This window comes from Monopterus albus, unplaced genomic scaffold, assembly GCF_001952655.1.
Source record: "Monopterus albus unplaced genomic scaffold, M_albus_1.0 scaffold21.1, whole genome shotgun sequence".
NCBI lineage: Eukaryota > Metazoa > Chordata > Actinopteri > Synbranchiformes > Synbranchidae > Monopterus > Monopterus albus.
The window spans coordinates 2,570,532-2,583,998 of NW_018127901.1; the positions used below are offsets into that span (position 1 = coordinate 2,570,532).

The 13,467-nt window shown below is 41.3% G+C and overlaps 1 protein-coding gene across 1 annotated transcript in view; it reads right to left on the reverse strand.

Moving 5' to 3' along the window:
* The window catches only part of fat2 (FAT atypical cadherin 2), a 70,135-nt gene that overhangs the window by 39,892 nt on the left and 16,776 nt on the right, over positions 1-13,467 (reverse strand). Inside the window, exons 3-6 of the mRNA XM_020594009.1 lie at positions 12,708-13,019; positions 4,113-4,171; positions 3,260-3,571; positions 1,403-1,610 (exon numbers count right to left, since the gene is read on the reverse strand). Of these exons, the coding sequence (XP_020449665.1) occupies positions 1,403-1,610; positions 3,260-3,571; positions 4,113-4,171; positions 12,708-13,019 (891 nt within the window). The remainder of the gene's footprint in view (positions 1-1,402; positions 1,611-3,259; positions 3,572-4,112; positions 4,172-12,707; positions 13,020-13,467) is intronic.

Below are 13,467 nucleotides of genomic sequence, written 5' to 3' on the forward strand. Positions count from 1 at the left end.
CCCGTGGTGATCTGGCAGGTGATGGGATCAGGAACGCTGCCGAGTTCTCCTTTATCCTCCAAAGTCCTGCTGACACTAGGACTTTTTTCTCCTCTCCTCCTCACCATGTTTCTCTCTATTCATCCATCACTGTAGGAACACTGACGCGTCTGTGATGGCTTCTGCCTAACCACCCAACCATCTAAAATATCTGCTAGCCCTGCAAGTCCTTACATTCGATCTCCTTCTAAAATGAAGCCTGTGGCTACTGAGGAAGCGTCAAGGAATGAACTCATAATTAACAATTATAAATATTTTAAATCATAAACCCACTGCACACAAACAGGAAGTTATGCAAAACATCCACAGCAAAGTTGCAAAGATTTGGCAGAAATATTGACAAGAAAGATTTGACCATTTACTCTGCATAGTGTTCATGTGCATGTGCATGCACGTACAGGTACACAGTTTTAGCTGAAAGTGAACAGAGCCAGTCAAAGCCAAGTACCACACCCATTTCTGCTAAGTCTTACATTGCCCCTGAACCTTTCCTGTCTGTGATGCAAGTGTCTTCTATGGATTCAGTGATCAACTCAGTTCACCCACAGACAGGAAACATGCAGCTTCAGTGCCACTTCAGTGCCCTTTGTGCATCTTCAGATCCTTCTGCACCCAATTCCCTCTCATTTTCTGCCATCACTGAGATGAGTTCTCTCAAGATATTCTGGGAAACAACTGACATTTAGGCTGATTTAGTTAAAGTGAGTGATTGATCAAAGAAGGAAAATCACAGCACTAAAGTGTCTTGGAAACGCTGACATTCACAGATTGAAATACAACAGTAAGAATATCAGTAAATGTTTTTCCTTATACTGCCACTCATGCTGTTTGCCTCCTCCCTGCTCTGTTCTAGCACCATGCACTGCTGTACGACTGTGCTGACCTTTAGAAAACAACTGGTCTCCAGAGTCAGTAAAGGTTCACAAGGAAGGATGACGAATGTAACCTGTTAGCAGTCTCTGGTGTGAGCCGACACTCTATGAGGCAGCACTTCACTGTAAGTGGAAATATGGTGAATGTCTGAAATCATTTCCTAATTCATGTATGCCATGTTTTTTCCCTCAGTAGTTTGTTTTATCCATTGTTTATGTTCTTTTTGACATCACTGCCCTCATCCATCCATCCAACCATTGTCTATACCACTTGTCCTGAGGAGGGTTGAGGCTGGAGCCAATCCCAGCTGAGCCTGGCTGAGAGGCGGGGTACAGGGGTACAGCGCTGACACGTAGAGACAGACAACCACACACACTCATGTCCCTCATTTGTGTGATTATGACCATACTGTAGATGCCAGAGTGTGTGTGTGTTAGTTCATTTCTACACAGATGTCAGAGTGTGTGTGTGTTAGTTCATTTCTACTCACCTACGATATCGAACCACCTCAGCTGCTGCGTTTCCGTCATGATGATGCCCACCATGTGAGTGACAGGCTCCGTTTCCATGACGGCAAAGGTGAAGTGGGGCTCGTCAAACGTGATTGGCTCAGTGGAGGGTGGGGGGAGGGCGATCCACTCGATGTGGAGTCTGGCTGTGGACGAGCGTGACGGGCTGCCGTGGTCTGTGGCTTTAATCTGGGAATGAACACAGACATTAAATTAACATTCTAATGAGGGTTTTACCAAAAACAGAACAGCTGTAAAAGCAGTGTTTAAGAAAACTCTGCCCACCTCACAGCTCAGGCTAAATGCTTGTTTGGGTGGGTGGCACGGTCATACCTGCATGACATCACACACTAAGGTGTGATCAGAGAGTTTAGCAGAGCTACACAACCAGGCTGTTTATGATTCTCAGACATATTGTCTTTGTCTTTAAAAGATTTCAGCTAAATTCTACAGCGTCTTCAAAAGAAGCAGATCAGTTCAAACTAACTTTCAACTAGATTTTATGTTGCCGTGCACATCAAAACATGGTGCTGCTGGGTCTGGCAACAGCACAGTGATGAGAAAACCACACAGGTCCCTGAAAGTAAACACAGACTGTTCACACTGCTAGTAGTATTTATAAAAGACTTTCTTCACTACCATTTACAGTAGAGGCAGCAGTTCCAGTTTAGTTTTTGTATGACATCTAAGAATCAGCAATATCAATCCAACATACAAATACTAAGTGGCTATAAAGCCAACTTTTACCCATTCTTTAAAATAAATATTGATATTTGCACATTTGTTTATAATGTTCTAAAATATCATTTTAAAACATGCTAAAAAAACCTTAATGTTTAAATATATAAAAAAATTGGGGTCATCAAATCCCATGGAACCATGGTCAAGGTGCTCTGTCTCCTTTGGGAGAAATGATTTTGCTTTAAAAGTCACACCATCACTGCCACAGCGAACAACAACATCACAATTTAAAAACAGGACACCACAATAAAAATCCATGGCCAAATGAAATGAAATGACCAAAACCAGCAACAACAAACTGGTCATAAATGTTTTGTCTCTGCATCCAAAGTCTGATCTCGCTCCTCGCTCTGTGCCACAGATCTCCACTGCTGTCCACAAACTATTAAAAGACAGAGAGCCACACCGCTGCACAGGCACACAGTAGTTTACTTCAACCTTTTACACACCTTAATGCTGCTTTAAATACTAACTAAAGACCAAATGTGGTTTAATCTGCCACTGAAAACAATCCCCAACAAAGGCATCATTAACATCTTAGGGCAGGATCCAGTGCGGTCGGGCCTGAGTGTAACCAACAGGGTGGAGCAGTGTGGAGGTGCTGAGAGATGGACTAACACGTTGTTAGACTTGTTCTTTTCATGGGATTTGCTGACAATAAGAAAAATACAGAATAACATCACCTCTATCCTTTAATTACTGGTGACAGTACTGAACAACAAAAGAGAAAGATTCCTAATGACTGTTCTCCATGTCAGTGACAGAAGGGGAAAGGTTTATTTTAATGTTTCCAAAATCCAGCAAAGCCTTTCTGTAACTAATGCAGAGCGATGACAAGGACTGAACATTCCCGGGTCACTGAGCCTGTTTAGCACAGCTGGTGGGCGCGATCAAGACTTAAGTCCCCACACCTGCTGCAGAGACACAAATGAAGCATGGCTCTTTAGAGGAACTATTTACTTTACTCTTTATCAAGACAGGAGGCACATTTTTGCTTCAGAGCCACACAATGTAAGGTGGCTTCATCAGATCTGGCGTCAGTATGCATGGTGTCAGTGTAAGAAATATAAAAACTGACAGCGGTTCTGGACACCTACTGTGAGGATGGTGTAGTTCCCGGGCAGGAAATCACCCCGAGCTGTCAGCTCACCCGTCACGGAGTCAATCTCAAAATGCTCATCCTTGTTATCTTGCAAACTGTAGGTCACGACAGCATTTGAGCCTTCATCATCATCACGGGCGACCATCCTACAGGCCTCCTGTTTACCCGCCTGGTGGTGCTGCTCAGGCAGCTTGATGTGGAAAACTTTGTCGGGGAACTTTGGACTGTTGTCATTGTCATCCCCAACTCGGATCACAACGGTGGCAGTGGAGCACAAAGATGGAGATCCATTATCTGAAACGATTACCTGACAAGAGAAGAAGAATGAACAGAATGAACTCCTGCACATAACTGCTACTGGCACTAACTAGCACATAAAAACCTTGAAGGCAGGTACAATATAGGACAGAATACTGTATGCTCATGGGCCCCCCCTCCCTGATTTCCAAGAGTTTTAACAAGAAAACTAAATATTTTTGTTTTATCGGCCAGGTAATGATTTATCTGAATAACTTTTTTAAAGCAATTTCATCAAAACACCACCTGAGGGAACATCTGTTGGAAGAACCGAGTTCATCCATCCAGGAGAGTTCAGAGCCGAGGTGAACCTGCTCTGGTGGCATGTGGAGGCCCAGCACCTCACTGAGACTCTGTTTTGGGTCTGTAAATTTAATTTGCTAATGTTTTCAGATACTTTGCTAATGTCATCAAAAAGATATCACAGCTCTTTGATGCTGAATTTAAATTTTGTTATGGATTTATTGATTTTCCAACTTAAACAGCTGGATTTTTTTTCACCCATTTCAGCATCTGATGAAAAGTGAAAACGTTGTTTGTAAGAGTCTCACCTCGACAGCGTGCTCTGGTTTATCCTCCCGATCCAGAGCTGAGAGAGTGCTGATAACACCTGGACGTGCACACAGAGAAAGAATCAATGCTGTTAGCTTGACAGTTCTCAGTCCCGGGAGGTGAGAGTGATAACTACACCTAAACAAACACACACAGACAGTTTGATGTGTTCCGACATCTGTTACTGCACATGTGTGTGTGTGTGTGTGTGTGTGTGTGTGCGTGTGTGTGTGTGTGTGTTTGACCGGTGAAACAGAGCAGTAGCTGAGCTGATCACAGCTAAGCAAACACATTTTGGTTTACGGATGTTTTTTCTGCTGTTGTTAGAATGTGTGTGTGTGTGTGTGTGTGTGTTTGCAGAACCTGCTGCTGAAAATTAGAACTTGTCAAAGGATTTTATCCAAGTTTTGTTTAGCACAATATTTTTCAGCTGTCATCATCAATGTACAGAAAAAATCAGATTATTCATAATAATAACAAATGAAATGAAAAATTCTAATTCTTATAAATTTGTTGTGCAAAAAAGGAATTTGCATGAAATTAGATGGAAAAATCAGGACTTGTAAAATAAAGTGTCACCAAATGTTCATTATTATCTGCCTTTATCTGGAGCTTTCAACCACATCTCACTGTCTTCCTCAGTGGATACACTCTGCTCAGTTGTTATGAAGATAGTACGTGCGCCCTTGAGTTGGGGAGTTTCATTCAAACTATCCTCTCAAATAAAAGACACATTTTATCAGGAAAAAGCATCGACTGTAAACCAAAGAACGTCACCACACAGCAGATAACTCTGCCTGCACATTCAATAAACTTGATGTCAATAAGAAGAACAAATTTACAGACACACACACACACATACACATCAAAAACACAAAGCCACCTTTTCTGACGACAATGTGAATCACGTCTGATAAAAGTCAGTGCTGCCAGCCACAGTTTGTGTGGATGAGCCAAGGTAAAAGCCGGTCTCCGACAGGAGCAGCAGGTCGATCACTGAACAACAGCACCAGACGGCTCACTGGCAGTTTGGTGAATCAGCGTTTGTGTCTGTGTTTGTTTCCAATACAAGATATAAACTATGTGGCTCAGCAGGTTGTTCAGGCACATTTGGCTGCTGTGCAGCTGTTTTGTGGGAAACCTGAACTTAGACCTTTAACCTGCTGGAGACACTCAGCAGTCGCTGAGGTTGTCATCAGTTCACACTACACAAAGTTGTAACACAGACAAGTGTAATGGCATTTTTAAGTATATCCATTTATATTGTTGATTTACATATTAAAGTATAGTCTGCTAACAATTATGGTTACTAACCTTTGACACACTGGACAAGTGAACTTTGTTTTCTGCTGAATCACTGAATGCCTAAGGTATCTTTGTTTGCTGCAAGAAGCAACTGTAATATCCGCAGACTTTGAAAGTATCTCCTGTGAACCTCTCAGTGTTTTTTTGCAAATTAGAAACTCTTTGAACACAGAAGCATAATTGTTCTCAGTGTACCCTCCTTTTGTGTGACGTTATCTTCTGCTTTATATTGAAGTGAATCTTATTTATTCTTTGAGTCTCTGTAACATGCATCCTGGTGTGCTGTTGTAGACAACTCCTTTCTGCAGAAATAAATCAACCTGAGGACGTGTCCATTCTCGGTTCTCGGTTTGTTTCTCACTCACTGTTGGTTGTTCAATATTACAAAGGAAATACAATTTTTTCCTTAACACAAATCTCCTGACACATGTTGAAAACTACTGTTTACAGTGGGTTTGGATTGCTCTGATTTTCTACAACATCTGCTGTAAACAGAAGGGCTTTTGGCAGATGAGTTCACAAATCTGTCGCTAGGCTCGTTTGGTTGGGAAACTTCACTCCAATTTCTTGCAGGTGTTTTTGTGGTGAATGAGAAGTCATCGTATAAATGGAAAAACACCTCCTCAAGACTACTTTTTAAGTTGAAAAATGTTCTGCCCTGTTTGTTTTTTCATTGTTGAGCTGATCCCAGTGTCTTCTGACCTCATCTCATCTAAGCCAAATATATTCAGTGGACAGCAGAGACACTGGCAGGTGAGGGCTGCTAATGATGCTGGCAGGACAGTGACAGGGGTCAGCTGGACAAATGTTTGGATAAGAGAGTTTTAGCAGCTGTGTTCCTGGTGACAGTGCCATAGCGGCTTTTACAGAAAAGTGACCAGGGAGTTCATTCCCACATGAAGCCGACATGTTCAGATGCCACTGGAATAATGAATAGGAGCACAAGTCTGAAAGGGACTCTATTAACACCTTTTGGTTTCTGACGTAACGAGTCACACAAACCAGCGCTGTTCAAGAATAACCTGAACCATAGATTACAGGGTTTCCAAAACTGAGCAAGTACAGTTTTACAGGAAAAGTAAATAAATGTGTCGACGGGAGCAGGGATACTGAAGGTCAGCTGCTGACAGACAGCTACATGTTCCTGAGTTTTTCCAGTCTATAACAGTATCACATGTGTTCTGTTAGGACAAAGGTCAGGTGGGAGAGAGTGAAAAATGACAGATTGTCTAGTACAGAACGTATTCTTTCTTAAACCGTTCATTCTCACTGCTTAACGATGCTGATCACCTCTGTGCCCGCAGTGAAGCAGGAGCTTTCTAAGATGCAAAAGGACAACAACTAAAATCTGGACAGACATGAGTAGACAGCATCAACCCCATGTTCTATTAAAGCTCTTCCTGAAGGTATTCAAGACACAGGAGGAAATATAGCTTCCTCCAATCACTAATCTTCATCTCTGATGCCAAAAGCTGCTCTGTAATTTTGTTAATTCCCTCCTTTATTATAATCATCAACTTCTCATCACACCTTTGAAAGGAATCGATGGTGAGACATTTTGAAGAACACAGCTGGTTTGGCTCAGAGCATGTAGGAGGTGTCACAGGTCAGAATCCCCCCCCAAATGTGCACTTTGGTACTTATCATTGCTGATATTGCTCTATTTACTGCTCTTTGACAAAGGTCAGTAAAACTGTCCTCTCTTTATTTATTGATGCGGTGGACAACAGGTCGTCTTTGTTCTTCGTGAACACAGATCGGCCTCACTTCTTCACAGTACTGGGAATTAGCAATACAAGAGGTTAAACCTGTGTATTTAAAACCAAAATCAGATTATAAATTACTAAATTTGCTTGGGTAATTTTTCAAGGCAATGCAGAAATTTCTGGTACACTTTCATCCACTGCCAAAGAAAAACCAACTGGAAAGGTAAAAGATCCAGCAACACATGCAGTGTGTAGAGCAACTTTAATGTCAAGTCTTAACAGTTTGGTTAACTTTTTATAATTGTTTTAATTATAGAATTATTATTATACCATCCTGGCCTTGGACTTTTGGATGAAAATTAGCCTTCTGGCTAAATGTGACACATTTACATCTTTGATGTTAATTAATGCATATTTGTCCCCAACAAATAAGCTAAGAAAGAAAATGTAAAAAGAATGATTTAAGAACTTTAAAAAGTCCCCATTATATAAAGTAGCTCAACTACACTGCCATACTGTAGGACTTTTACTTATTATTTGTCTACTGTTGTATAATCACTTGTAATTCCACAACCAAAACATGGTATTACTTTGCAGATTGAATATTATCTTTCAGTACCCTGTGTTCCCATATTCACTTCCAGGGATGGGCATGGAACCTCCAGCCCAACCAGATTACCATCAGTCTCTGATAAACATCAAAATGGACACTAATGTGCACACATGCGCATGTGGCCCTACTGATACTGAAGTACCAGTAGTACAGAAGCACTAGGTACATACAGGCCCCTGTGGAAACAAGAGATGGCAACATATATGTAACAGTGACCCTCAGAAACATGTTTACTTCACATCACCTGCTCTTGTTTGTGTCACTAATATTAAACACCAGTGGCGCTAGGTGTAAAAATCATCATCAACCAAAGCTGGAATGGAAATGTTCTCTGGTACTACTGTTCAGTCGATCACTACAACAGCATATTTCTGTATAAACAACTGAAGGGGTGACAGGAAAAAAGTCAGAAAAATATATATATTTATAGTATGTGCAGTTTCGACAGCCTCCACTGGGGTTTCTGAAGTTGCAAAGAAGTCAGAATTAGCCTGACAGATGTGCTTCAGTGTTGGGACCCGGTGCATGGGGGAGGAGGTGTGCTCTCTGTAAACAAAGTTGGGGGTCTAAGTGAATTGAAAATCCTGCTGAGGATCATTCAGTCCTTTTTACAACAATGCAAACAAGCCCTGCTGGGAGGACATCACTAGCACAGGTGGGGCACATTAGAAAGTGGGCGTTTGTCATTAGTGCAGACATGGGAATCAGGAGAAAAACCTCGTCCCTTCCTCATCGCCTGTTTTCACTCAGCCGTGCTGCTCTCTTGTCAAAACCATGTGAAGATAAACGGTCTGTCTGGCATGTCAGGACCCAGGCTGTTTGTTTCCCCGTCTCTCTCTGGATTCACTGCCAGTCTGCAACTCCACACATGTTACTTCTCATCTTAGTTTTTCGTTTCCTCCTGTCAAGATCATGCTTTCGAGGGAGCCGTCTTAAGTTTCACTATGCATGGGCATTTCTGAGAATGATTGGTGAAGGAGGGGGAGGAAGCTGCTCAGACTCACAGCTAAAGATATAAAGATGGGTCCAAATTCACCCAGGTTAGTGAAGAAGGGGAACTGCTTCCTTGCACTAAGGATACACTATTACTTTTTCAAAAACAAACGTATGTAAAACAAGCCCCTGAAAAGAGCAGTAAACAACACACTGCATTATCAGCTGCCAAAGAAAGCCATTTGAAACGATATCCAACCACTGCAGCTACTCTGAACAGACGAAATGTCTCAAAGTGCAATCAGAGAGAAATTTAGAGGCTTTGCAAATGTTCGAGAAATCCAAGGAAAGCTGCAGTGGGACAAACAGAGATGGACCAGATTTGAAAAGGTTTCAAAGTGAGAGAGACTTTTTCAGTTAATCCAAACTGTTAGATTCCACTTCACTGGTGCACAGAGATGAACCTTTACAATAGATGTTACAAAGGAAAACTTTAGCATTGTTCGCATTATGGTACTTTATGCAATACTGCATAAGGTAGAAGATCTATTGTGTCAAAATAAGTTTTACTGTTTATTGGTATTACCATACATTACATACTGTGTATGTATGGCGGATTATTTTCATCTGAGGATTAATACACATTAGCTAGAGAGTATTCCAGAATGTGGGACTGGGTAAGTGTGTGTGTGTGTGTGTGTGTGTGTGTGTGTGTGTGTGTGTGTTAACCCAGTGCAGCAGTGTGACTCATTAATGTTTTAATTAATGTGTTTTTGGTTAATAATTGAGCTCTGTGGAACAGAGGAAGAAGGCATTGGGATTAAATACACACAGTACTTCTTAGTAGGATTGATTTATCACTGGTTAGTCTTCAGTGGACTTTTTAGAATTTGTTGACGATGAAAAATCACAGAATATCACTAGACTTAATCTTTAATAACAAGTAAAAAAAAAAACACCTTCAAATTGAAACAACTGCTTCCTTATCAGTATATCAGTTTAAGGATCTTTAGAGGCTGAGCAATCATTTGAGGAATTTGCTTGTGCACACTTAATGACTTGGGAACATTCCTGACTTGTCCAGCCTTGCCAACCTCTTTTTTTTTTGTAAACACATAATTAAACCTAGTCTGGACTCAGATAAACAAAGCATACAGATTTCTAGTCCTTCACAGCCATGTTCCCTGCACAAACCTGCTGTCAGAGTCCAGTCACTTGTTACTACACACTCTTCCCTCCTGAAACCTAATCAAAAGGTCTTAAATGTTTAAACAGGCAGACAACAGCGCAGTGCTCCAGGAGAATAAAGCTTAGTCAGAAACCTCTGAGTCACGTTCCTGTCGAGGCTTGAGAGGTTTCTACACAAGTCACCGCATACATCGGTAAGATGGTGAATCATATTGGAAAGATGTAGTTCCAATGAGCACATTTATGTCATTTACTGAAACATGCTCACTCTCGTTTACATAATTTATTTGTTCAGTGAATGCCGATACTACATTTTTCTTGTATTCTTTGTTTGTCTGGCGATTTTTCATGATGGTTTTTATAGCTCTGGAGCGTTTCTGGTCAGATTATCAGTGTCAACACATCCTCCTAATGGTTTCCTTGCCTTCAGTGTAAATGAACTACATGGCCCAAAGTATGTGGACACTTTGCACAAACATCACACTCAGAGGTGATTTTTTTTAACTTGTCATTTAAAAGCCCTGGGCATTAACGTGCTGCTATAAACACCCTCCACTCTTGGTTTCAGTCTTTCCATCTGACTGTGGAGCCTGGGGACCTGCTCCCACTGCGATGCTCAAAGTAGGTGGCAGCATGTGGCCTCTCATCAGTGTGTAGTGCTGGATGTGTGCTGTACTGAGAACATCATACTCTACTCCAACTGGACATTTGTTTTATCTGCCACCTAATATAGTCATTAAAAACGTTGTACAGAATTGGGAGACCAGAACATTCAGCTTTTCTTCTGTTCTGTTTAAATTCCTTTATGTAGTGGAGTTAAAATCTTGTATGTGTGAGATTCAACACTGATGTTGGGCTATAGCCTGACTCAGCTCATCTCAGGCAGTGGATGGGTTTGAGATCAGGGCTCTGTGAAGGCCAGTCAACCTCTTCCACACCAAGACCTTTTCATTTGTCCTTGGGCATGTTTGTCAAACTGTTGCCAGAAAGTTGGAAGTTTGCATCATTTTATAATATTTAAAAAATATATAAAGAAAATAAAGGGCCAAGACCACAACAGGAAAAAACATCCCTGGACAAAAATAGACAAGTGCGTCCACATGGGTGTCTACATAACCTCTTCCTGAAATGTGGGAGGTCACAGTGAAATCTGGATCTGGTTTTATAAGATGCCATCTTTATTATGAAGCATTTTCAAGTTGTCCGTTCACTGGCCCGGCATCACGAACATATCTCAGAAACATTTGGCACAAACATCTACTTGGACTCAAGGATGAACTGATTAGATTTTGGTGGTCAAAGGTCACAGGTCAAAAGAGGCCTCACATTAGCCCAGCCCATGTAAACTTGACTGGTTGGTAGAGGCATACAAATCCAACACTGTAATTCTAGTTTAAAGTATTTATGCAATTATCTTTTTACTGTGTGACATTTTTTCATTCTTTCATTTGTGTAACACATTACTTTTGTTCCAGTGTTTATATGTGTCTCTGCTTACATCTGTTCTTGTTCCACCAGTTGTGTTGCTTTAAATCCATGTTTATTTTTCTTTTCCTTATTATTATCTTACGTGGATTAATGGAAGACTAACTGAAAGCCCCTAGGGATTCAAATAGCAAAAAACGTTCACCAGTTTTCAGGTTATCTACAGTCAAAAGAGCTCAGTCTGCAGTTGAGACTCGCCATTAGGAAATCCTCAGGATGTGAAGAAGTACGCTCAGACACAAAAACCCTTTTCAACCACACACATTTCATTGTGTGCTTGTATGCATGAGTAAGTGATCAAATACACCTGCCCTTGCACAAAAAGGGCTTGTTTTAATGTGACACTCTCTGGCCGTTTCAACACCCCCCCATCCCCCCGCTGCCTCTGTGTGACGTCTCTCTCTACTCGCCTTCTCTCTCTGTAATCCTTCAGTACACCTTTGGGCGTGGACTAACGCCACAGCTTTCTGAAGGAAGAAGACCGGGCATGTGGAGGCTTGTAGCATCAGAGCTACACTCGTTTGTTTGAACATCAGTGTCTGAACCACGTGACTCAGTTTCCACTGCTAAAAACAAACATGCAGATACCTAAAGGGAGTTAAAGGAGTTTTATGGTTTTGGCCATTTTAGTTTAGTGTCTTGATAACAGCACATCTTTTCAGACATTGGATGAAAACATTTGTGACCTCTGAAGGAGTGTCTCATTATAAAGCTTGCAAAATGAACAGATATGTTGGAAGCACAAACCTTCACCATGTCTTGTATTCACAAGAGGAGTTGAATCAATGTGCATTATAAATCGATCAAAAAGCTTGTGAAATGGGAGGATGAGTGCATTATTAGTCAATCAAAAAGCTTGTGAAATGGGAGGATGGTGACGGTGTGCAGGCTCACTAAGAGCTTCACTTCTCACTTCCTGAACTCAGAATCTAAACATCTATACAGATATCCCAGTATTAGAGGCAATATTTAACATGACATCCAGCCTGACATTAACACAAAGCCTACCAACAACGTTGATGCTTTCGTATCAACTGAGGAGGTGTGTGCTTTTGTTTGTCTTGCACATTTACAATTCAGATGCAAAGTTGTTGTGTTCCTCAAGGTGGAACGGTTACACCAAGGTCACTACCTCTCTCACCCTGTTGATTCATAGTAAAATATTTCTCTTTTTCTAAAACAGATATAAAATGTACCAGTTAAATGAGTGGTTCACTTCTTTCTACTGCCTGTACAGGGACAGTTTAAACAAGGTGCCATAAATCAGTGATCTCCACTGGAAACCAACACATTTGTCACCAGCGATGGTTTTAAAGCTAAATTGCTGTTTTGTACAAAATTTCTGCTTATTCAGAGCTAATTACCTGTTGTGGGATCAATGTCAAAATACGTCCGATGAGATTCAGGCATCTGGAAGGAAAGTTTCCCCTCAGAGGACGTGTCCACATCTTTGGCTGAAACCTTGAAGATGGATTTGACCTTGTCCACATTCTCTTGGACAGATGCAAAATATACCGGCTGGGAAAGTTCTGGAGCATTATCATTAACATCCAGGACCTCCAGAAAGATGTGAGTCCAGGAGATCAGAGGCTCCGTCCCCAGATCAGTGGCGTAGACAGAAAGCCAGTAGTGAGGCATCGTCTCACGGTCCAGCGTCTCCGTTGTTCTAATCACACCTGGAAGGGAGAACTGGTCTGATAAAACACTTGGTTTCACATGTGGGAATCAGGGTGAACTGTTCTGATAAAACACTTGGTTTCACATGTGAACAACACATCAATGTTTTCTTTTTCAAACCTGCTGTTGTGCCTCAGGATTTACGCATTTATCAATATGATCAATTTTATATTAAACAGCTGTGGCCACCCCGGAGGAAACATCAGTCACTATGATTTTCATCTAGCCAAATGTGTGTTGCCAAAACTTACTCAAGTTCTTAAAGGTACACCACAGAGTATATCACAGAGCAATTATGACATGTTCGGGGTCTAAAAACAAAGAAAATCGGCTTTTCCGCACATACTTGTCTTCAGAAGTGGTTTAAATTTGGATAGCCTGAAGGAGAGCTGAAAAACTAGCAATCAGTAAAAAGAGGTCAATGGTCAATTATGACAATGAACTTGA